Source organism: Hyperolius riggenbachi, chromosome 11 (genome assembly GCF_040937935.1).
Source record: "Hyperolius riggenbachi isolate aHypRig1 chromosome 11, aHypRig1.pri, whole genome shotgun sequence".
Classification (NCBI taxonomy): domain Eukaryota; kingdom Metazoa; phylum Chordata; class Amphibia; order Anura; family Hyperoliidae; genus Hyperolius; species Hyperolius riggenbachi.
Window position 1 is genome coordinate 43,882,589 of NC_090656.1, and position 24,331 is coordinate 43,906,919.

The 24,331-nt window shown below is 40.6% G+C and overlaps 1 protein-coding gene across 2 annotated transcripts in view; it reads right to left on the minus strand.

Annotated features, from left to right (window-relative positions):
- The window catches only part of CDYL2 (chromodomain Y like 2), a 159,680-nt gene that overhangs the window by 25,520 nt on the left and 109,829 nt on the right, over positions 1-24,331 (minus strand). The window contains exon 3 of one of the 2 annotated variants that reach the window (XM_068259972.1): positions 11,465-11,679. In XM_068259972.1, coding sequence (XP_068116073.1) covers positions 11,465-11,679 — 215 coding nt within the window. Of the gene's footprint in view, positions 1-11,464; positions 11,683-24,331 lie in introns of both variants that reach the window. The other variant, XM_068259971.1, reaches the window with a different exon arrangement.

Consider the following 24,331-nt stretch of genomic DNA (forward strand, 5'->3'; position numbering starts at 1 on the left):
AGAGAAATTTGACTGAGGCCTCAGTCAAAGTTTTCTCTTGCTTCTTTTCTTTCTGTCTTTTCTTTCTTATTCCTCATTCTATTCTTCTTCTTTTCTCCCCTTCTTTTCCAATTATAAGCTAAATATAGCTATGATGGGTTCACAGTTATCTAACAGTACACAGATCTGGCATTTGACTCTGATAATAATGACCCACTTTCTAATAATGTGGAGTATACATACATGGTCAGCCACCTTGGATCATGTCGTCTCTTACGTTAAATAACTAGCTACCTCTACGGTGCCTATGGCATACCATATCTTTTCTTAACCTTTTACCCTGTTTCCTCGGATGTGAGGGACCACGTGGTCATGAGTCAACTCAACAAAGTTCCTAGTGTTGGGTGGTTCACCTGTGCCAATAGGTGTCAGATATCACCCAGATTCCAGTTTTGATAAATGCATATCATTGTGAACTGTCATGTACCTCGAATATACTTTCTAAGTATTTTTCATGTTTTTACTGTATGTGTTTTTTGAAAAAAATTTCTGAATAAAAATGATTATATTCAAAAAAAAATGCTGGCTCCTTTCTCTATTTTTTACAGTAAACGGGAAGAGGAGGGTCAAAATCCCCACCTATGAAATTATATAATTTAGATATTGATTTCTCCAACTTTACAGCATGATGAAAACATTTTTCAAATAAATTTAACTGACTGCTGATTTTACCTTTATATTTGGAGATAAAACTCCTTAACTGTAAGTATTTTAATTTACCACAATTCAAGTCATTTATCTCCTGCCCTATTAGTGCAGAGTATTCATCGAGGTAAACCTTGTATCCTTAAACCAGCTTGGATCCAGACCAGGCTCAAAATCCTGATTATTACCTAAGGTCAGAAGGGGAAAGATTTCCTTCCTTTTATAACCCACGTCCAGCAATTCTGCAAATGTTTGAAGAGTAGGAGTAAGAAGCGGGTGGATAGCCTCCCGTAATACCTTCCTTACTGATTTTGGATGCCAAGATTTTATCAAGTCGAAGTCAATCAATTCCTTCTCAGATTGGGACCAGAACTTTTGGGGTGATGCAATTCTTAAATGTAATAATCTATCTAATTGTATGCTCCTATAATAGTGTTGGATATTAGGAGCCCCCATTCCTCCCTTATTTTTGGATCGATTAATCGTTCCAAAGGCTATTTCATGTTTCTTTTTCCTCCAAATAAATTCACCAAATGTTGTGTCCCAAAACGAAAACCAAGATTTAGGCACCTCTATTGGAAGATTTTGCATAACAAAATTTATCTTTGGCAAGATTTTCATTTTAATAAAATTAATTTTATCTATAACGTTAAGAGGCGAACTTTCCATTGTTTTTAGTAATTTTATACATTCTTCTTGCATAGTTATATAATTGTCCTTAAATAAATCCTCAAAATTTCTGCAGAGATAAATCCCAAGATATTTAATTTTAGTATCTGTGAAATTAAACTGATATTTCCTTTGGATCTCTTCTAATGTATAGTGATCACAATCTAGGTTCAATAAAACTGACTTTGTATTATTTATTTTGAAACTTGAAACTTCACAAAATCCCTTAAGGATATCATGCACCTTATCCAACAAAAACTGTGGATTACTCAGAGTCATTAACAAATTGTCCGCATAAGCCAAGATCTTATTTTCATTATCCCCAATTTTCCAACCCATGACTCCAGGATCATTTTGGATTATAAAGATTAATACTTCCATACTCAAATTGAAAAGCATAGGAGAAAGAGGACAACCCTGTCTTACTCCATTCTGCATAATAAATGCTTTAGATAGACTCCCATTAATTTTAACTCTGGCTTCCTGGTTTTTATATAGGCCCATAATTCTATTAATAATAGCCTCCCCGAAACCATAAAATTTAAGCGAAGTATATATAAATGGTCTAGCTATTCGATCGAAGGCCTTTTCGGCATCAATTGCCAATAATACGGCATACGTTAGGAGCATAGATGTTTACTAGTGTTATTACCTGGCTATCTAGTTTACCTATAACCATCAGGAATCTTGCCTCTTCATCTTTCTGAATTAAATCTATTATAAAATTAACCTTAGAGGCTATCACAATTGCCACGCCTCTGGAATTTCCTGTGGTTCTAGAATTAAGGATCCATTGGTTGTATTTTTTATAATGATTACCTGGGTTATAATTACCTCTAAAATGGGTTTCCTGTAAAAAAGCAATATCAATTTTATTTTTACTGAGTTCATTTAAAATCCTACCCCTTTTACTACCCGAGTTAGCCCCTTTGACGTTAATGGTTTTGATTCTTAAACTGTTCATAAATTTTATTACATTGAAAAAGTAAAATCACAATATTAGGAAAGTTTAGGTCCTCTTGGGAGGGAATAGTGGTTGAGGTTCAGAGCACTGCATCACATCCAACACCCATATATTCCTTAATCCAATCACACCCATTCATCCACCTTACATCGGCCTTTTCCATTCTTATTCTCCTTTGATCCCCCAAAGTCGTAGCGTTTACGATCAATTGGTGGGACCTGTCTTCTTGACATCCCTAACAACCAAAGCCTTGGTTGTTATGGTAGATCCTGCCTCAGACTCGGGTCCTCCACCTCCCTCCTCGCCCATCTCCCATCCCTTTATCTCTGCCCTCGGCAAGTCAAATCTTTCGAGTAGGGGGCCAATCGGTTGACCGTCTTTTAGTGTGTATGATTTATCTGCCAAAGTAACAGTCATGGACAAGGGAAAGCCCCACCGATAGGTTCCTCCCTTCTCCTTAATAATAGCCAATAACGGTTTCAACAACCTACGTCTCTCGATGGTCCTCCTAGACAAATCATTAAACAATTCAATATTGTGACCCTCAAACTCCACTTTTCCCAATTCTCTTGCTCGTCTCAGAATAGATTCTTTTTGGCTGAAAAAATTGACCCTACACAAAACATCTACCACATTGCCCTTATCAGAAACCCTAGTTTTGCCGATTTTGTGTACCCGATCCAACTCCAACGTTTCTGGAGCGCTTTCGCCCATCAGATTTTTAAAAATTTTATTTACTGTGTGAGGTAATTCATATTTCAAATTTGCCGGTAAACCTCAAATTTTTGTTATTTCTTCTGCCTCTATTTTCTAAATCATCGATTTTGCTGGACAAAAAATTCAGCTGCTTCTGATGGGCATTAAGGGATTTTTCATGGGATACACTCATTTTTTGACTTTTTTCGGCCTTGACTTCCAAAGATTCAATCTTAGAAGTCAAGTGAACTATGGCTTCCTGCAATGGTTTAATCTCTTCTGAAATGGTCTTTTTAATAGTGTTTTCAATTGTTTCGACCATGATTCCTTGCCAAGAAGAGGAGGCCTCTTTCAGCCAGTTTTTCATCCGAGTATCAATCATCTCCTTAGTAACAAAATCTTGGCTGCTTTTTCCCGAACATACCTGACCCCTAATACTTGTCCCTTCACAATATTCTGCAATTTTTTTATAATGCGAAGAAATATCTGTAGGAGTTATAGAGCTTGCTGCCTGCACTGATAAAGGCATTTGTCTTTGGGGCGTCCCCACAGCTTTGGGGATCGTATTCTGCATCTTCTTACTCTCTGCTGCCATTTTAATGTCTTGGGTTTGTAGATTAGATACAAAACCCTATTTACTTAAATCTTTACTGTTATTAGCCAGAGAGTTTTTCACTCTGTTTCTTGTCGCCGTAGCCATACAATGTAATATTGAATTCAATTACCATCAGATGCTTTGTTTTAGTAGTTAAAATGATTTACTTATGCACGAGAAAAAAAAAAAAAAAGAATTTTGCAATCAATAGTTCATCGTTAGATAACGGTTTTTAGAATAAGGCTATCGTATTATTCGCGCTTATTGGCGCAAATGTACTGGCAACAGAGCTTCACAGATTTTAAATCTCTAATTTCTACATCTATATCAAATTAATACCTTATTTAATATTTTAAATAGCCTCCAGTTCCAGTAAAGTAGAAAATACTCAATCGTACAATATAAACAATATAACCCACCAGCTACCCCAATAGACGACTGGGGGCAATGTAACCGAAGGTGCCCAGCAACACGCACCCCAACCGGCCGACCAGCGAGACCCCACTGCAGAATGGAAGAACAAGCGGGCAACGGGCAACAGGGAAGGCACCAGATAGCAGGCAATATGGTGGTAATAGCAGGAGAGAGAGAGAGAGAGAGAGAAGAAAAGTCACCTAGCGAAACCTGCTACAAAGATCCCTCACACTGTGACTTCACACCACCACCATAGCACCGTAGTAGGGAGGAAGCCGCCCATCAGATCAGCTGATCAGCTAAAAATCAGCTAAAGAGCCCTCACACCGTGACCTAAAAATCTACCAGCCACTGCAGCAGAAACAGCCAAGCAGAAGCAACAGACACCTGCAGCATCCACCCAGGGGGAAGAAGAGAGGGGAGGCCTGCAGAGACAGCAAAAAAAACCACCCAGCCGTGATCGTCCCAAGCCCCAGCCGGCGGAGGAGCCAGTAAAAGAGGAGCAAACTAGCAACAGCAAACCACCTGGCCGGAACAGAACAGAAACAGCGGGAGCCCAGCCGTTCCCCCAGCACAGTTCCCCCAGCACAACAATAACAACCCCCCTCAGACCGCCCCCCTCCAACTCTCGACAAAACAAAGGGTAGGTGAGTAAGCAGGCATCCAAGAGGCAACAGACAGGCAAAGGGGAGACATTAGCTGGCGGCTATCGCCGCACTCTAAACACTTAGCTCAAAGGCTCAGAAGATCAGGGCTCCGGAGACACGTGTAATAACGGCCATGAAGACAGTAGCAGGCAATAGGCAGGCATGCAAGCTAAGCAAGAGCTTGAGAAACAGCTTGGGAGTTCGGAATAGCTCCGGTGGAGCTCAGACAGAAGAGGCAGAAGCAGCGGGAGGGAGGGTTTCAGCCCTCATCATCACACAGGAAGCGGATCAGCAGCCGACGTCACACCTCAACGCCTCTCCACATTCTGCTGGTGTAATAATGATGATTCACGGCAAGTTTTATCTTTCACTGAACCCTCATATCAAGTTATGGTCATGAAGTCATCAGCATATGCTCCATTTGACTCATCTGGAATGTTATATTACCTTTCCTATCAATGTTTCGAAGTGCAGCTTTCTGTACCAAGAAAAACAAGGCTTTCTTTACTTCAAATGAACACGGACGCAGATGGTCAGATCATTATTTTTTTAATCAACACCACGGAGTTAAGGTTGTATCATTTACTTTTCTTCAGGTGTCCAGTGGAAAACAAACAGGTGAACCAACTTGTGCAAGTTCACTTATTCTTTAATAAGGTGACTGTAGGGCAGATGACTCTTCTGTATTTAAAAACGTTTTTTATACACTTTTAATTTGTTGTAAATTGCTTCAGTATTGTTCAAAACAATGTAAGTTCTTTGTAGCTCATGACAATGAGACGACTTTCTTTTATCATTAGGTGCCATGAGCTAGAGCCTACAGTAATTATACATACAGAACAACAGAAAGCAGACATTGACAGATTGCCTAGAAATAGCATGTTCCTCTTATGATCATGGCAGAGGTTGTTAAAGATCAAGAAAATTTCCAAGGGCATTCGGTTGTCATGGAAACCCCACTTCCCTTAAAAGTGATCTTCTGTTTAACCAGTTTTCTCACTTTATTCAGTCTGGATGGGTCCCATGTGGGCCTGTCCCTTTAAACCCTGTGATATCACGTCCTATCATTATATGGCTCGGGAGGTTTGTTCCTGTTTTGTAAGAGTAGCCTTATTGCTATTTTAAGCTCTGCTATCTCTTTACAGAACATTATAGGAAACGCTGTTCTCCTTCCCAACAAAAAGAAGCAACACAGGCCACTATATGCTTACACATTGTTATTCAGGTGGCTCACATACCATGAAACCAAACAAACTAGGGCGGAAACATATGGAACTTGTTTATATGATGTTAAATGCGAAAATATTAAAAGAAAAAATGCATTTTAAATTCTTTTAAACTGTGCCTGCAGCTGCAACCCATCCCCTGTCCTCTTAATGAGATCGCCAATGTATTTTCTCAACATCAGACTTGGTGTGTTGCAATCCAGGCTGATCGTGCAAACTAAAGCTCATTTCACTCACGCTTTATATCCTAGATTCATGTACATGTGGTACACGTACCTAAGGCGGTAGCATAGGTGTACATGTAATTAAGGCGGCAGGAAATTTGGGTGCAGGGCAAAGCCGAAAAACTGCTCACCCTGCTCCTGCTAAAGTCCCAGCTGTGTTAATTACTATTCCTCCTCCAAGTTGTCATGGACTCTGGGCTAAGACGGCTTCCAGCTATTGGTGCTTTTGAAATGTGGGTGTGGAGAAAGCTACTGAAAGTTCTGTGGCCTGTAAGAAGATCTAACCAGTCAATACTTAATGAAATAAGGCCAGAGAGTGTTCACTACAAGGGATGATACTACTATCATAACTCAAATACTTTGGTCACATATTGACAAGACAGAGTTCTTTGGAGAAAAATTAAGGGCAAGAGAAGAAGACGACGACGACAGAGGCTAAGATGGATAGACAGCATATGTGAAGTTATGCAACAAAAAAAGTAATGATTGACACAGATGGCATGCAGACGTACATATGGTCCCAAAGAGTAGGAGTCAACTAAATGAATGAGGATATATTTATATTGTATTTTTCAATTATACGTTGTGTTTACATTCTCTGATTTGTGTGTTTGGTCAGAAGAAGTGTGACTGCATTTGAGTTCCTTAGGACAGTAGTTGAAATCCCATGTGCTTATGGTCTTTTGAAAGCTCGGATCTTTTTCTTTTTGGATATTCTTTATTTAGTGGCAATAGTTTAGCGTTCCCAAGACTTTACTGACTTAAATATAGCTTAGAATATAAAACAGCATGTTACAATAGCTCTCCAACCATTTGAAGTCTCTCTGAGATGTTTGTATTCTACATCCTTGGCCACTGTGTTTACAGGTATCATGAGTTGAATGGGAGAGGTAGAATTCTAACAATAATCAGCTTGTCTTCCAGTGGGTTGTAGAGGGTAGTTTAAGTTTATTATACACTATTAAAACAAACAATCCAAGCCTAATAAGTATAACACACCTAGCTATATTTATCCACCATACATAATCCTCTTAGCTTAGGTCAGCATGAAACCAAATTCCATATTGCCAAAACATGAATGAGTCTTGAGTTCATAAATTCATTTTTTTAGCACTATACATTCTAGGTATTTTGGTGAAACGCAGATTACATTTTTGGAAGGGGAGTTTGATCACAATACATTAATACATAAAGTACAATTTTATTATTATAAAGTGCCAGCTGTCCTTGCAGGCTGAAGCTGTCAAAGTTACAGTATCTTTTTCAAAAGGGCTGCTTTCTAACTTTTGGTAATGCCGGCAGCAGTTACTGAGGAGTTGGGAGAGATTCGCAAGGAGTGGACATCAGCTGGAGTCAGTGCTTCAAGAGCCACACCACACAGACATTCCCGGCACATGGGGCACAACTATTGTATGTCTTGTGTCAAGCTACTCCTGGACCACAGAGAAAATGTGACAAATGTTTTACCTGGGCTAAATAAATAACAGGCTGGACTGTTTGCTCAGTGGTCCAAAGCCCCTTTTTCAGTAAATTTTGCATTACATTTGGAAATCAAGGCCCCAGTGGAGAAAGAGTGGAAAGCCACAGAATACAAGTTGCTTGAGATCCAGTGTGAAGCCATCTAGTAGAAAATTTTAGAGCACTCAACACTTCTGCTGCCTAGCTTTCTGAAGATGCTAATTTCACCTAAAAGCACCAATACCTTGTTTAATGACCATGGTATCACTATGCTTGGTTGGAAAGCAAACTCACCTGACTTAAATCCCATGGAAAATCTATGAGGTATTGTGTAGAGAACGATGACACCAGATGAAAAAAAACTGAAGGCTGCTATTAAAGCATCCTGGGCTTCCATAACACCTCAGCAGCACAGGCTGATCCCCTCCATGTCACACCACACTGACGGAATAATTAATGCAAAAGTAGCCTTGGCCAAATATTAAGGGCATACATGGGTATACTTTTAGTAAGCCAACATTTCTGTATTTAAAATCTTTTTTTATTGTCTTACGTAATATTCTACTTTTCTGAGCTACCGAATTTGGGGTTTTCATTACCTGTAGGCCATAAAAAGCAAAATGAAAAGTAATAAATTCTTGACTGAGTAATAAACACTCACTCTGAGTGTAATGAATCTATATGATATATGAGATTCACTTTTGAATTGAATTACTGAAATAAATTATGGTAATATCTCATTTTAATATATGGATATGCACTAGTACCATATATACTCACATATAAGCTGACCCGCATATAAGCCGAGATACCCCCTTTTTTCCCTCAGAAACCAAGGAAAAGTGATTGACTGTGTTGAAAAATTAGGCTTATAGGCGAGTATATAGGGTATGTGTGAAATCATAACTGTGAGGAAAGTTTTTGTTTGTAACAGAATTCCTCAAAGCAGTTGCTCAGTTTTTGCCATCTTCAACATCCCTATAAACATTAAGGAACACTTGCTGACTTCTTGAGATAAAACAATGTCCATTTTATGTATGTAGTTGTGGTCATCATCTTTCCAAGGACCAATGAATGAGAACTACTAAGGATGCAATGCATGTCTTGGGTAGCACCCTCCAAGCTCAATGCTGCCTTTCAACACTAGAACACACATGGAACCTGTAGTGATATAATATTTACCATGTTAATGAGCCGCTGAACGTCCTCAGAGGCCATCCTGGATAGGGCTGCCTGGCTACTCAATCCTTTTTAACCACCCTGGCGTTCTATTAAGATCACCAGGGTGGCTGCGGGAGGGTTTTTTTTAAATAAAAAAAAAACGGTTTCATGCAGCCAACTGAAAGTTGGCTGCATGAAAACCCACTAGAGGGCACTCCGGAAGCGTCATTCTGATCGCCTCCGGCGACCAGAATAAACAAGGAAGGCCGCAATGAGCAGCCTTCCTTGTTTTGCTTACCTCGTCGCCATGGCGACGAGCGGAGTGACGTCATGGACGTCAGCCGACGTCCTGACGTCAGCCGCCTCCGATCCAGCCCTTAGCGCTGGCCGGAACTGTTTGTTCCGCCCACGCTGGGCTCGGGCGGCTGGGGGGGCCCTGTTTCGCAGCTGTACGCGGCGGATCGCCGCGCTGCGGCGGCGATCGGGTAGCACACGCGGCTGGCAAAGTGCCAGCTGCATGTGCTGCTTTTTATGTCATCCAAATCGGCCCAGCAGGGCCTGAGCGGCAGCCTCCGGCGGTAATGGACGAGCTGAGCTCGTCCATACCGCCAGGATAGTTGATGAATAGAAATGGCCCTTCACAGCTGAACGTAACCTCTAATTGCTCACTGTAGGTGTAAACTAAGGCTTACAGATGAAAATTAAGGCTTAGAATGGACACGGCCACATTTGGATTGGCCACCAGTATGACATATTTGTGCCTTTCTTCATACATATCTCCAGTGTCCAGTTTGAGACTTTGCTTAGATCTGACTAACCACTTCCAGCTTGAAAAAGGTTTTTTTGGTATGGCTAAGCAAACTGATGCACATTTTGTAAGTTGTTTTTTTTTTTTAATCTATCTGGGTGCTTTTAGTTCTGGTTGAGCTCTGTGAAGAGACCTGGAGCAAATGTGACACGGCTGCCAGCTGAAAACAAAAAAATGCAACTGCTCCATTTTATTTCAGCTCCAGCTTTTACTTTTTCAGCCCTATGTACTTCTTTAACCTAAATTTATAGCTAAATTACAATTTCTTTCTTCATGCCAAAATGAATTATCTTTTAATAACCTCTAGAGAATGGCGTTGCTCTGGACCCTTAAAGGACAACTATTGCAAACATTTGTAAAATTTTATTTAAGTGTGTATTAGTTGTACAATTGTTCCGGAGTAAAACGTACCATAAATTTTGTTCTCCCATGTAGCTGTCACTTACAGTAGCTAGTAAAGATTTTACAGGTTTTGGACAAATTCATCTCTTCTGGGGGGATTCTCAGTATTTTCTTTATTCTTTTCAAAAGCACTCACTGGAAAAGACCTATACAATGGTGGTCAAAATCTAGTCTCCTAAGCATACTATTCTCGCAGTTGGAGTTAGCCACTTTCATCCAAGGAGTTATTTTGAAATAAGAGTAATTCCTGAGGGAACCATGTCAGATCTGTCAAATTTCTACTGCAAGCAACAGGAACATAGAAAATAAATAATTTATAGCACGTTTTACTCTGGGACAAATGTATAATGAATGTATATGTGTATTTTATAACTTCTAAATTTTAGCAATAGTGGTCCTTTAAGGACCAAAGCCTTTTTTCCTATTCAAATGCTGTGATCACTGTGATTGGCTCACAGTGATCACAGTGTTAGGAGTAGGGATAAGCTCTGCAGGGCTTCAGTATTTGGATCCTGCACTCTAATTACCACTTGGAGGCCACAACAAGGGGGCAGTTAACTTATCCTTGTTGCCGCCTATAGCCAATGCACTGCACATGCCTCCAAAACTTCCACCTTAAAGGACAACTATCAAAATTAACTAAAATTCTAAATTCACATATATTTCCAGTAATTACTAGCAAATAGCAATACGAAGGCTTTTTGTTTCTTCTTTTCAGGTTTTATATGAAGAGAATTTACAGAGAACAGTTCTCACTGTGTGCATTACTATGGAAGACTGTGCAAATCCAGCATACAGAAACAATCTTCACTGGCTCTAATACTGTGACTGGAATCTGTTCAGAATGATAGAAAGCAGAAATATAGCTTCAAATGTGTGTAAATTATCACCAGCTGAAGCTCTGTGTTCCTGTTTGTGTGTCTCTCTCTGTCAGGCAGCATAAAGTAAAGTAAAGTAAGTTTACAGCCAAGTTACAGTTCAGCTCTGCCTCCCCTTCCCCACTATGCCGACACAAATTGTTACAAAACAGCTGGTAAACATGGCTTTTTTTCCCACACAGGTTGTGCTGAGAGAACTCTGAAAAGCATTTTAGTGTTGCTGGCTAAAAGCTCTATAGGTATGTTGGTTTTACAGAAAAACTGTTTCTTTGATACTTGTTCTTTAAGGGTTTGAAGGAGGAAGCACTGGAGAGATGTAACATGATGGAACCCGTTGTGGAGCCCATCGGCTATAGGAGGCAACAAGGGCAAGTAAACTGCACTCAAGTTTTAATCGGACTTTGGAATCCAAACACCAGAGCTCATGCCAAGTCGGGAGCCAATGAAGCGGCACTTTTCATCCTTTGGTGCCACCTACACCAAAGTTTATATAAATAATAAAAATATCATTACACCTCCCTTCTCTACTGTAGGTTATTTGTGCACACACACAATAAATAGTAGGTGTGGTGTAATCCTACATGGGGAAACAGAGAAAAACATTTTTAAATAAATGAAAACCCCCCTATGTTTCTTACATCAGGTGTCAAAGCATTGTTGTCGGATGTCTGACTGGAGAGCAGGACATGAGTGAAGCCGTCTTCCTTCCTCACCACGATGTCCCGGAATCGGCAGTTACTTTCACTCTGCCGGATGCTGTACCTCAGCCTCTTGTCAAACACATAATCTTTGTCCAAGTCTACTTTCCGTTTGATTGGGTTGTGTGGCGACAGTCCTCCATTGGTCAGTGTCTCTGCTTCGGATATTAAGATCACAATTAAAAAAACAGCATATTATTAAAAGAAAAGAGACGGAAAAACTGAAGTAAAACACAGAGGAGTCTGCATGAGTTAGTTCTTCATGGCACAGTATACCAGTGTAACTCCAGTCACAATAATAAGATAGTTTTCAGTACAGGTGGTAGTGATAATAACTGAAATTTGATAGTGGCAATCTTTCATTAAGGTTAAGTAAAAAAAAAAATTACAGTTCAAATATTTAACCAAATTGCCTTGGTCTCTGAGCAGAAAAAAGTTGATATTTACCTTGGTAGCTTTTGGATCATGTTCCTCATACAGCCCACCATTCTAGCAAAGGGTCCCTCTAACCCTACCGTATAGGACTCACGCAAGTTGAATGGGTTTCTTCCGGCCAGGCTCCAGGACATGGACAAGTGCCTCTAAACTGGGCATGCGCAAGTAAGAACTGGAGATGCACAGAAGAATGAAGCACTCATGCAGAGGAGCAAACACAGGAGCAAAAAAGCCATACATGAGTGGTGCTTGCCCAGTTCGGACACTCGTCTATGGCCAGGAGGATGGCCTGAAGAAACCTGTTTAACAGTGGAAGTCAACTAGGTTTAGAGGGACCAAGCCTCTAAACCATCCAGAGGTTCCCTAATATCCTGTTAAGCATCTAACTTTACTTTTTTTTTTTTCTAAACGCTTCATGTGTGCTTTAAGCTTTTAATCAACAAGAGTTGAAGAAAGTCGGATCATCTATGTGCTGAAGATGCAAAATTACAGATGAAGACTTTGTAAAGACCCTGATGAGAATTAGGGCACTTGTTTTGACCTGGAATACGGTGATGCATAAATAACTTACCGTACTTTGGAATTATTTTATTAAAAATGAATACTCAATACAAATTTCTTGCTTCAACGTCCTTTTTTTAAAAAAACATAAAAACAACTTTTTTCTAATTGTTTGAGAATTAAAGAAACCTTACAAACATAATTTCCCTTCTAAAGAAATGGGAAAAGGGGTATATTAAGTGATCATTATTATGAAGTTTTTCTAGATTCCATCACACATCCCACCTCACACAATTACCCTCCTTCTTAGGGTCAAGGTCCTTGTCAATACAACATTGGTAAAGGGTATTTTTTTTTCATGGGTTGGGCGAGGTAAGGGGGCTTTACTACCTCCCCCTCACCCCACAGGTATCCCCATTCTTTCAGTGTGGTCAGTCATATGGCCAGATATAGTTTGGGAAGGAATGCACACTTTCACAAATTTCCTCAGCCAATAAAATACAATTTAACCTCTCCATCACATTTCAAAATGTAGGAAAATGTATATACTGTAGGAAAATGTATATATTTCTGAAATTTTCACATGTTCTCACGAATGTTCCAACAATTTTGTGTAGTAATGTTGTGGAGGTGGACAGGTGCTCCCAAATCTGTGCTGCAGAGATGAGAGACACTGTTTTATTAACACGAAGAAGCGAAGGAATCCAGAGAGACCCGATGTTTGTTTTGGTGTCCAATAATTAATCTTTAACCTCCATATTGTGGTAAGACTGTAGCACAAGGCCTCTGACATCAGAAACCTTTTGAAACAATTCTTCTAAAAACAGGCAGCACTTCTGGATGTAATAATGATCATCTCTGGCTGGAATTTTTTTACATAATTTGCCTGCAACAACTATGCAGAATAGCTCAAGCTTTACAAAATTTCTCTGGCCTTCTTGACCTGCTTGCTTGTTTCAGAAGAATCACTCATAAAGCATTCCATCCAAGTGATCCCGATTACACTTAAAGGAATACTATCGATTCACATATTTTTTTCAATTGACACAGGAATTGTTTGGAAAGTGCTGCTAGGTACTGGTGTATACATCTTAGTAGCAACCTCTTTGCTTACTGTTATCAAAATACTTTCAAACTTTACTGACGCCAAAACTGAGGGCAGACTGAGCCATGAGGAGAGGGGAAATTCCCCTCACACTTGATCAGTTAACTCTATGTGTAACTGTGTGTGACAGAGAGAAAGCTCCCAACAGCTGCAGCTTCTGTGTCCTGTGTTTCTGACTGAAGTGTCTGAAGAGAGCAGAGGAAATGTAACTAATTGTCACAGCTTTTCATACTCTTTTTGCTTTCAGAGTTTGATAGGTTTAATATTTGCTTTCTGTAGTCTGATATGCAACTCTGGCTGTGCATTGAAGCAGACACCACTTCTGCAATTGATTTGTCCCAATATAGATAAATCCTACCCTCAAATTACAGCTTTTGCCTCTGATATTTAACATGAAAAGTAGGAAAATGTTTACACAGCTACTTAGACATTATTTGTACATTGTCATTTTAGAACACTTGGGTATTGATAGTATTCCTTTAAGACACAAACATTTACAGGAAATATAGATGATGTGTCTCACCGCTGTGTTGACAAATGAATAGTGAAGGGTCAATGAGATGCGAACAGCAAATTGTATGCAGAATGGAACTGGGCCAATCAAAAGCGGACCAAAACAATGATGGTGGAGAGGACATAGTTAACCTTTTAGAAATCCTTACAATATATCTGCAGCCAAAAGGCATTCTAAAGCTTCTAACATGTTAGATATTCCTAAGCCCAGATCGTTCTGCGTCATCTTGGCCATGAACCTACCGGTTATACAGTCAACCCTCCCCATCATTAAGTGATCTGCTATGGTAGATAGCTGAATGGAAGGAAACAAAGCAGCTTATTTTTTTTACCATAGCGTGCTACAGGGCGTCGCTCATTAGTGAGCAGCCAGTCATTGCTTCTCCCCTCTCCACTGAACAGTACACAGTGTCTGGCTATAGCCACATGTCTGTTCAGCACCCGTTTCCAAAACTGTCCCCCCACTGTTAAGGGTGACAGCAAACACTACCTTCTGCTTGCTCCCCACGTGTTCTACGTACAAGGAAAATCATTATAAGATCCTCTTTTTATGGTACAGAACACCAGATGTGATACTCAAATGGAGTCTTGGGGCCTCCTGTTGGCGATTCCTGGCAGCTAGAGGTACTTTATACCATATTTTCTGGCAGTGCGTATGTATTATTCCTTTCTGGAGATTAGCTGTCGATATTCTAGGTGGGATACGGTAAACACATATAAAATGTAAGCCTCAAACCATGCTATCGGGGTACCCGTTCCCAAAACAATCACGCTTAGCCTGCAAACCTACAGCCGTTACCCTCAACACTGCTAAACGGCTGATCACAGCATTATGGTGCTCTCAGTCCCCACCAACAAGAGATACATTGATTAACAGGATTCTGGAGGTTAAGCGAATGGAAGAACTTATTTCCAGGTTTAATAATTCGTTAGATAATTTTGTGATATTTGGCGACCTTGGGAAGGAGGCAGATGGCACCTTTTATTGTCTTTTTAGCTGTTGACCAGCACATGCACGCAAATTCATTTCGGAGTTCCCAAAGTCTTGGGCCCCGTATGCAGGTTCTTATGCTTTTATCTTCTTTATGGTTTACATGTATGGTTTTGAAATAAACCGTTTACATTGCCATTTGTTTGTTTTTCACTTTAACCCCCTGGATACTATAACCGCTTGGATTGAGAAACTGGAGGTAGTGTGTGGGTTGTATGGAGCTGGTAAGCCCCTTTTATTCCTTTGGGTGATGGTGACTACAAGAATATACCACCGTGGTGAAGTCTTACACAGTTTATTGCATTACACTGTATATGACGATCTGTGCTGATTTGTACTATAGACCTTGAGAAGTGTGGTGGACTATAGAGGAATATGGCAGTATTGTTCGATATAGTAGGGGTACTCTGACCTTATGGATTTCATGTCTCCCGTCCTTCCTTTTGTCATTCTGATGCTTTTTGTGACAGCTAGTTGCGACAGGCTGATTTGATTTTATATGATCTTTATTGTGTGATTGACTGAAGCGCACGTTCTTGTACATAGACACTTATGTGCTTCTATGTTTTGAGGATGATATGTACATTCGCATTTTGTTTCTTATTGTGAAAAATGTAATAAAAAGATAATATATAAAAAAAAAAAAAAAAAAAAAAAAAAAAAAAAGGGTGACAACAATCGTGAACATGTACTTTACGATGCTGTAATAATAATAATAATAATAATAATAAAAAAAAAAAAGTTTAACTTTTCTGGTGCTTCTACCTCCCCCCGCAGACGTCCTGTGCCCTCGCCGGGTCAAAACGACTCCGGTTCTCGCCTCTGCTTGGCTCCAGTTTTTTCAGACTTTAATGTCACAAGCCACTGCGCCTGCGTGGCCCTGGCTGCATGCGTCCTTGCTCTTGCTGACGTCACCGAGAGCTTTCTGCACAGGAAGTGTTCTCGTACTGCGCCTGCGCAGGAAGCTCTCAGCGACATCACAAGGAGTGAGGACGTGCGTGGCCAGGGCCACACAGGCGCAGTGGCTTGCGACATTAGAGACACAAAAAATGGAAGCGAGATGCGGCGGAGGACCAGAGGACCGTTTTGTCCTGGTGCGGATTCAGGATGTCTGCCGGTAGAAGCTCCAGGTAAGTTAAACTTTTTTCATTACAATACTCCTTTAAATCCCAGAGCCCCATGTTCTTCTTCCCTTTTCCTATCTAGTCTGGAAGCCTAGTAAAATGTGGATTATACAATTGTTGTTGTTAGATCACAAATTGTGTTTGTATCTTGCTTTGTTTATTGATGTCAATTTTCTTTAAAATGTTTTCTTAATTTCTGTAATACAAATTTTGGAACATTACAAAAAATCCCAAGTATAAATCACATGCAGACAGAAAAACTCTGGACTTTTTAAAATGTGTAGAACCGCAAAACGTTCAGAGCAAATTGTTGGTAATTGCTAGAAAATCCAGTGCAGGAGGGAAAGTTACGCTGCAGCACACGGCACAACTCCCGCGCTATGTTTAGGCTGTAAACACAAACCCACAGGAGAGAACATAATCCGTCCTACAGAATTCCCCAGCGTAATCCAGCTTTGTATGAAGTGTTATCTTTCCCAAAAGCTGGTGATTTTTTTTAGTACTGTTTGAATATAAAATACTTTAGACAGAAAATTTCCAGGTAATGTAAAAATCAGACTCAAAATCCTATTAACTGCTATTAAAAGCCTACTAATCAGATTACCTGAAAAAAAAAAAAAAAAAAAAAAACATCAGATGTCAATAATTTGATTTAGTAAAGACTCCATTGATGCAGATGAATTTAATCAGCATGTAAAAAAAAAAAACACAAACAAAATACATTAGGTTGAACACAATGTTTTTTCCCCAAATTTTTTCTCTGCAAGGACTCCCCAGTTTTCCACACTAGTGGGCAGTAACTGAAATAGTAACTGGGAAAATGGAAATCAGGTTTCTGCGGAAATATTGCATTACTGCAAATCTGGAATTTTAGCCCAATCACAGAACTTGGAAGCATTGGACCAATCACAGAACTTGGAAGCATTGGACCAATCAGAAAATATGGTCAACTCGGAAGTATTTGGCCAATCAGACAATGAAAAAAATGACCACAAAAAAGTCTCATCGGTAACTGAAATCAGAAAACGGAAATTTGCAGAAAAGGTAATCAGCACATAAATCGGAATTTCCATGGAAACATAAATTGGCATTTCTGACCATCCCTAAAAAATGGTGTTAGCACAGGTTCTTTTCCATGATTTTTCCATCAAATGTTTATACTTAGGAGGTAAAAATTCCGCTGCACTGATCTCAGGATAAAAGTCCAATTTTTATTGAGGCAATAACTAAGGAGCCATAAGTTTGCTCCGATACGCGTGAGCTGTATTGCGGTTTGTCTACAATTGCCTTAAAGAGACTCTGTAACAACAAAAACCTCCCCTGGGGGGTACTCACCTCGGGTGGGGGAAGCCTCCGGATCCTAATGAGGCTTTCCACGCCGACCTGTGTCCCACGGGGGTCTCGCCGCAGCCCTCCGAACAGCCGGCGACTGTGCCGACTGTCAGTTCAATATTTACTTTTGCTGGCTCCAGCGGGGGCGCTGTGGCGACTTTCGGCACGGAAATAAGACGGAAATACCCGATCTCCGTCGGGTCCGCTCTACTGCGCAGGCGCCGGAAACTTGCGCCTGCGCAGTAGAGCAGACCCGACGGCGATCGGGTATTTCCGCGTAGTTCGGAGCCGACAGCCATCAGAGCGCCTGCGCAGGAGCCAGGAAGGTAAATATTGCGTCACGGCTGTACGGAGGGCTACAGCGAGACCCCCGAGGGACGCAGGACGGCGTGGGAAGCCTCATTAGGATCCTGAGGCTTCCTCCACCCGAGGTGAGTACCCCCCAGGGGCCGTTTTGTCGTTACAGTTCCTCTTTAAAGGAATACTATCGATTGAAACGACTTTTTTTTTTAATACTCTATATTAGTGTACACATTACCACTAGTGCTAGGGGCACTTTATGTATTTACCCAGGTCTCTCTCTTGCTATCCCTGCTTAAAAATTCATTTCTCACACAGCTCATAGTAGTTTGGGTCACCCTGAGCTGCTTGGTTACTCTGTCACACAGCTCACAAATATATTTCACTGTGTCACTCACAGCATGCAGCAGACAGGAGAAATAGGCTGATCTGAGGTGGTAACAGGTAACTAAATGAGCTGGAATATAACTAGCTATACCACCAGTCTGTATTTACACTCAGACTGGCTGCCTGCTTGAGGTGATTCACTCCAGGCTGCATCCACTTTACAAGCTGCTGAGAGGGGCAGACCACTGTCTACAATTAGCATCTTTATCAGTCAAGAGAAGCAAAGATAATAAACACACATTGCTAGAATCTTTAACCCCTTACCACCATATCAACAAGATTCTTTCAGCAAGGTGATAAACTATAAACTGAGGAGTTGATAGCAACTCCCCTGTGCAGAGATATGGTCTAGCCCTCTGCGAGCCCAGTATTTAGATACATTTTGTATCCAACACTGACGCCAAAACTGACGGAGGATTTTACAGCTGAGAGGAACAGCTGTGTGAGGAATCAAATTGCTCCTAGTACTTGTCCTAATGTGTGCTACAACATACAGCATTTAAAAATAAATGCATACATCGATAGTATTCCTTTAATAAAAATTGGACTTTTATCCTAAGATCGGTGCAGCAGATTTTTTTCCCTCCTACATATACCTGGCGCATTGGTGTTCTGCTCCCGATCACAGCAGGTGCAGTGGTTGCAGCGACCTGTTTCTTTGAAATGTTTATACTGTTCTTCCACTATACTTATTTGCTTTTTTTTTTTTTTTTTTTTTAATAAATACATAGAAAAACAAACAAAACCGATGACAGACCCAGGTGGTGGTTAATCAGGTCACAAAAATATAGTATTCATTCATCACAGGACCTAGTGACAGAAAAGGGGATTTGCTGGTACAGTATTGTTTGAAGATATGCATTGGTTAACAAAATAGTTTATATATATTAAAAAAGGTATAATGTTGAAGCTATATTATCCATAGTGTTTAAAAAAAAAAGTTAAGGTCACAATAAAAATAGTGTTTTTTTCCCCTTTGCGTTAAGTTTTAACCCCTATCTAGCCTTTTAACTTTTTTTTTATCTCCCGTAATAACTAAACCTGTTAATACACCTTTAAATGATTGCCGCCTGCAGAAATCAGATGCAATCGCTAGTTATGTATATGCATAAATAACATCTCTGCCTAAAACTCCATGTACCCTGAGGAAGCTCACAGTGGGTGGAGTCACATCCTGCTCTGCATCATGAGCGCTCCCTAGGCTGCACTGGCTGCCTGGAAAGGACTTACTCCATGACTACCTCTCCCCGCCGATATCCGTTGGCTGGGTTTAGCGGTTTGCTGTAGGACTTCAAGTTGTATTCATGGAGGCTGGAAGTAAGAGTGACCGCGAGGATTAACACTGAAATGGTGAGATACCTGCCGCGAATTGCTAGCGCTCTATCTGCCTGAGGGTTAAGATACCCTGGATGGCAACTTTTCCACTGCAATTAGCAGCCATTACCAACAGCATACCCTAGGAAATTCTGTCTCCCCACTCTGAAGACAAATTGGAGATTGGTGGTCCTGGGAGCAGTGTGGCTCAGGCATGTTTGGTGCTGGGTTATGCATGAGGAGAGCTCTGCAGTTAATGTGTTTTTATGGAGAAGTGTGCTAAATTTTTGATACTGACTACAGATTGTGCTATTTAGGTATCCCCTGAGCTGTTGCACTTTCTTTTGGAGAGACAATTCAAGCACCCAATGCTCTACAGATGCATTACTCTGCCATTGCCTAGTGTTGCATCCATACAGCAAACTAGCACCCTGGCAGGGGCATCCAATCACTACTGATGTGCAGGTCAGGGAGAATGGTCTGCTGCAAGCCCAGTTAGTAGTGAAATAGGACATATGTGGTATCATTTTAATTGGGAATATATTTATATGTGTTTTATAACTTAACTGTGAGACTTGTCATGTGAAAGTTAGGAATGGTGAAATCTGAAAAAAAAAAGAAAAAAAAGGGCATTTTCAACATTGACGTCCATTTTGCCTAAAAGAATCCTTGGAAAGGAATGGAAAGCATTTTTTTCCACATTCACAAACATTTTTCGAGGGTGAATAAAGGTCGGTAAAAATGTGCGGTAATATGGTGGGAATTGTGAAAAAAGTAATTAAACATTTGGGTAAAGATGCTGAATATGTATGGAAAAAAGTTTTCTGAGAAAAATGTCAAGTCTAGTAAACACAGCTCAAAAGGCTCTAGATACATTAAGTTTGATTTGATTTGAAGTGAAAAATAGTGCCCGATACTTATAGGTGATAAAAAAATAAATAAATCAGTAATTAAAGGAGTCATCAGGCTTTTATAAGTAAAATAAGTGCTACTTACCCGGGGCTTCATCCAGCCCCAAGCTCCCAGCATGTCCCTCGCCGCAGCTCTGCATGCAGCCGTTCGCCGCCTCCCAGTCTGCGGTGATGACGTCATGCCGACTCAGAGGTCGGCCTGTACTGCGCCTGCGCGAGCGGCGCTGTCAATCACTGCCACGTGGACTGGAGCGTACTGCGCAGGCGCAGTACAGGACAACCTCCAGGTCGGCCTGACGTCATCACCACGGACAGGGAGGCGAGGGACATGCAGGAGCTTGGGGCTGGACGAAGCCCCGGGTAAGTAGCCCTTATTTTACTTATAGAAGCCGGATAACTCCTTTAAGGATAAAATAATACACTCTTTTCATTATGAATTTAATTTTTTGCGGAACTTAAAGAGGAACTGTAAGCTCAAAATAATTTATTGCCAGCAGGTAGCCTATACCCAATTTATAGATGAAAACCCAGTATTTTCTGCTAGAAATCCAGCATTTTGCTGGAATTACACCTTTAAGTAGGAAGCCACGCCCCCTCATGAGGCTGCTCCGCGTCTGTATATTCATTAAGCTTGTGCGCACTGCCTTCTGGGTAGTGGCATCATGGGTTGCTAAGGGGGAAAAAAAACAGCAGTCCTCACTGTCATCAAGGTGGGACATGTGCACGAGGCAGAAGAAGTTTATCTTGCAGCCTCCGATGGGATGATTGATCATCCCTCTCTACCCTGTGAAGCTGCCGCTGCCACTATCAGGTCAGCGACATGTGTTTAACTCTCCTCATCCCAGCTGGAATCCCTCTTGTCAGCTCTTCCTACAGCCTCCGATGATCTTATAGCTCTGCCTGCATGTCATGTGCATTCACCCGACATGCAGGCAGAGTTAGAAGATCATCGGAGGCTGTAGGAAGAGCTGACAAGAGGGATTCCAGCTGGGATGAGGAAAGTTAAACACATGTCGCTGACCTGATAGTGGCAGCTTCACAGGGTAGAGAGGGATGATCAATCATCCCATCGGAGGCTGCAAGATAAACTTCTTCTGCCTCGTGCACATGTCCCACCTTGATAACAGTGAGGACTTCTGTTTTTTTTCCCCCTTAGCAACCCATGATGTCACTACCCAGAAGGCAGTGCGCACAAGCTTAATGAATATACAGCCGTGGAGCAGCCTCATGAGGGGGCGTGGCTTCCTACTTAAAGGTGTAATTCCAGCAAAATGCTGGATTTCTAGCAGAAAATACTGGGTTTTCATCTATAAATTGGGTATAGGCTACCTGCTGGCAATAAATTTTGAGCTTACAGTTCCTCTTTAAGTCTAAAATAACGAATATATACAGACATGTTATCTCACTTTTATCACTTTTTACTGCACGATTTATGCAAACGGTAATTTCAGGCAGAAAACCTGATGTATGTGAACATGGTCTTAATTCAGTTGGTAATTTTCCTACATTTGATTACTGCTTGTGATAATTCATTGTGAAGAGAGCCCAATGTAGCAACCGTTTTGGGGAATTATTGAGGGATTACTTGTGGAGCTGCTAATCCCCTGTGACAGAATGAGATATATATGTGTCAATCACTTGGATGTTATAAGTAATGAAAGAGTTACTGCTCTTTCAATAGCAGCACAGCTTAAGTTTCAAAATTGTCAGGAATGCATGGGGTAAAAACCCAGGAATGCAAAGTGATTGAGGCAAACAAACTGATGTAAAGATTACAGAAATCACTAAAGCAAACCTGAACTGAAAATAAACCAATAACGCAACTGTATTTGTAGTAACAACGGTATATAAAAGCACCGTATAGTCTCATATTCCTATTTTCAGTTTAAGGTGTTATATTTTAAAGTGGATCCGAGGTGAACTTTTACTCATTGCATAATTGTGTTCCTTTCCTATTGTTTGTAGGGCATTCCTCAAGCCAAATACTTTTTTGTTTTTGTTTTAATACTCTAATTCCCTATAAACTAAATAAACCACGCCCACAGGTTTTCAGAGAGCCTTGGCAGTAGCAAGGGCTCATGGGAGCTCAGGCTGGGCAGGAGGTGGTGTCACTAGCCATTGATTTCAGAGGCAGAGGGGAGGAGGGAGGATTAGGTTTTTTTTTCACAGGCTGAGTGCTCAAGATACAGATAAGCCTGCCTCTGTGTAATGTGTACAAACATGGCTGCTCCATACACAATCAATCGATTCCGGACTCAACCCTTACACGAATAATCTTCAGAATTTATTGTAATAATGTATGCGGTTATACAGCAGACAAAAAAGCACAACGTTTCGGGCTACATGCCCTTTCTCAAGTGTTGAGTCCGGAATCGATTGATTGTGTATGGACTGGATTATGATTGGAGGCTTGATGGACCTCCCACGATGATCTGTGATTCCCCAAGATTAACAGAGTGATTCCTGAGATCTGTGGACAACCCCCGTTGTGTTTGCAAACATGGCTGCTGTCATTGTATCACAGGAAGAAATAATCATTTTCTATTGAAGCTGTTTGCAGCTAGATTTGCTGTGTAAACTATCTAATCTTTAGATAAGATATATAAACAAGTTACTTGTTATAGTTAGTTTTTTATCTCAGATCCGCTTCAATTGTCAAGTCTGCACAGCAGCCACTTCAATGTGGCAGACAATCTGGTTCATTCAGCTGGCAGCAAAACAAAATACATTTACACTTTTCAGCTTTGTGTTATTAGCAGAGTTTGCACACCCAGATAATACTGATTTGTTTCTGCTAACTTCTCCTTACTGCTTCATCTGTATAGATATAACACTGCTCTATTAACTGTCCTAATGGAAAGGCTATTCAAAAGGAACACTCAGCTAGATGCCAGTAAGGCATTTTAACCATAATAGGTGGTGTGTGTGTGTGTGTCCCAACTGCATTATTAGTAATATTTTGATGGAATCAGAAAGAGCAGTGTCACCTACTGATTTGCAGTCATATTACTGGGGAAATGTGAGGGATGATTTTAACACTGAAGTTCCTGAAAAAGGAATCCAGTAGATTTGATCACATCAGCTATGCCCACTCATGAGCAAGACAAGTTTTGTTCAAAACTGAACTGATATGTAGGCACTAATCTCTCTCTCCGTTTTTACACTTTATGCTGCTTTGGCCGCCTTCCGTGACAATTTCAGTCTTGGCATTTGAGGGGATTTCTACCTCTTGCCAATGAGGTGGAAAACCCCCGAGTGAGTTATGATAACCAGTGGGGGTTTCCAAGGGGAGCTCTGCATTACAGCTGGGAAAGCCAAACCTCTCCCACAGATGTAGTTGCTTGCAAGCTTTCTTTTTTTGATTACACCAAAAAAAAAAACAAAAAAAAAAAAAAAAAACATAGGTTTGAAATCAGGTATGTAAATCAAAACATGGGTTAAGAAATGTAAATAACCTTTTCTTCATTCAGACTTCCAGCAAATCTCACGGATAACTAATTACAAACCATAAAACTTTTGTATGGCAGAAAAACACTTCTAATATTTAGAATCAGAATCACCTTTATTTGCCAAGTTGGGAGTTGTAAAACAAACAGACTGACATTCAGCTGAGACAATAAAATTTTAAACTTACGTTTTCAGCTTTTAAACACAAAAGAGGAAAGTGGAATTCTGGCAAAGTTCTGTTTAAGATTCGGACTATATCGATAGAATTGTTCATTATATCAGTTTAATTGAAAGTCAGGTTTGCTTTAATGCAGTCAACCTGTAATACTCCAATTTTTGTTTCTACGTGGACCTGGATTTTCACACTACAAAATGATGTTTTATGTATTTTAAGCGGCTTCTGATTTAAAGGTCAACTGAACGAAGAAATATGGAGGCTGCCATATG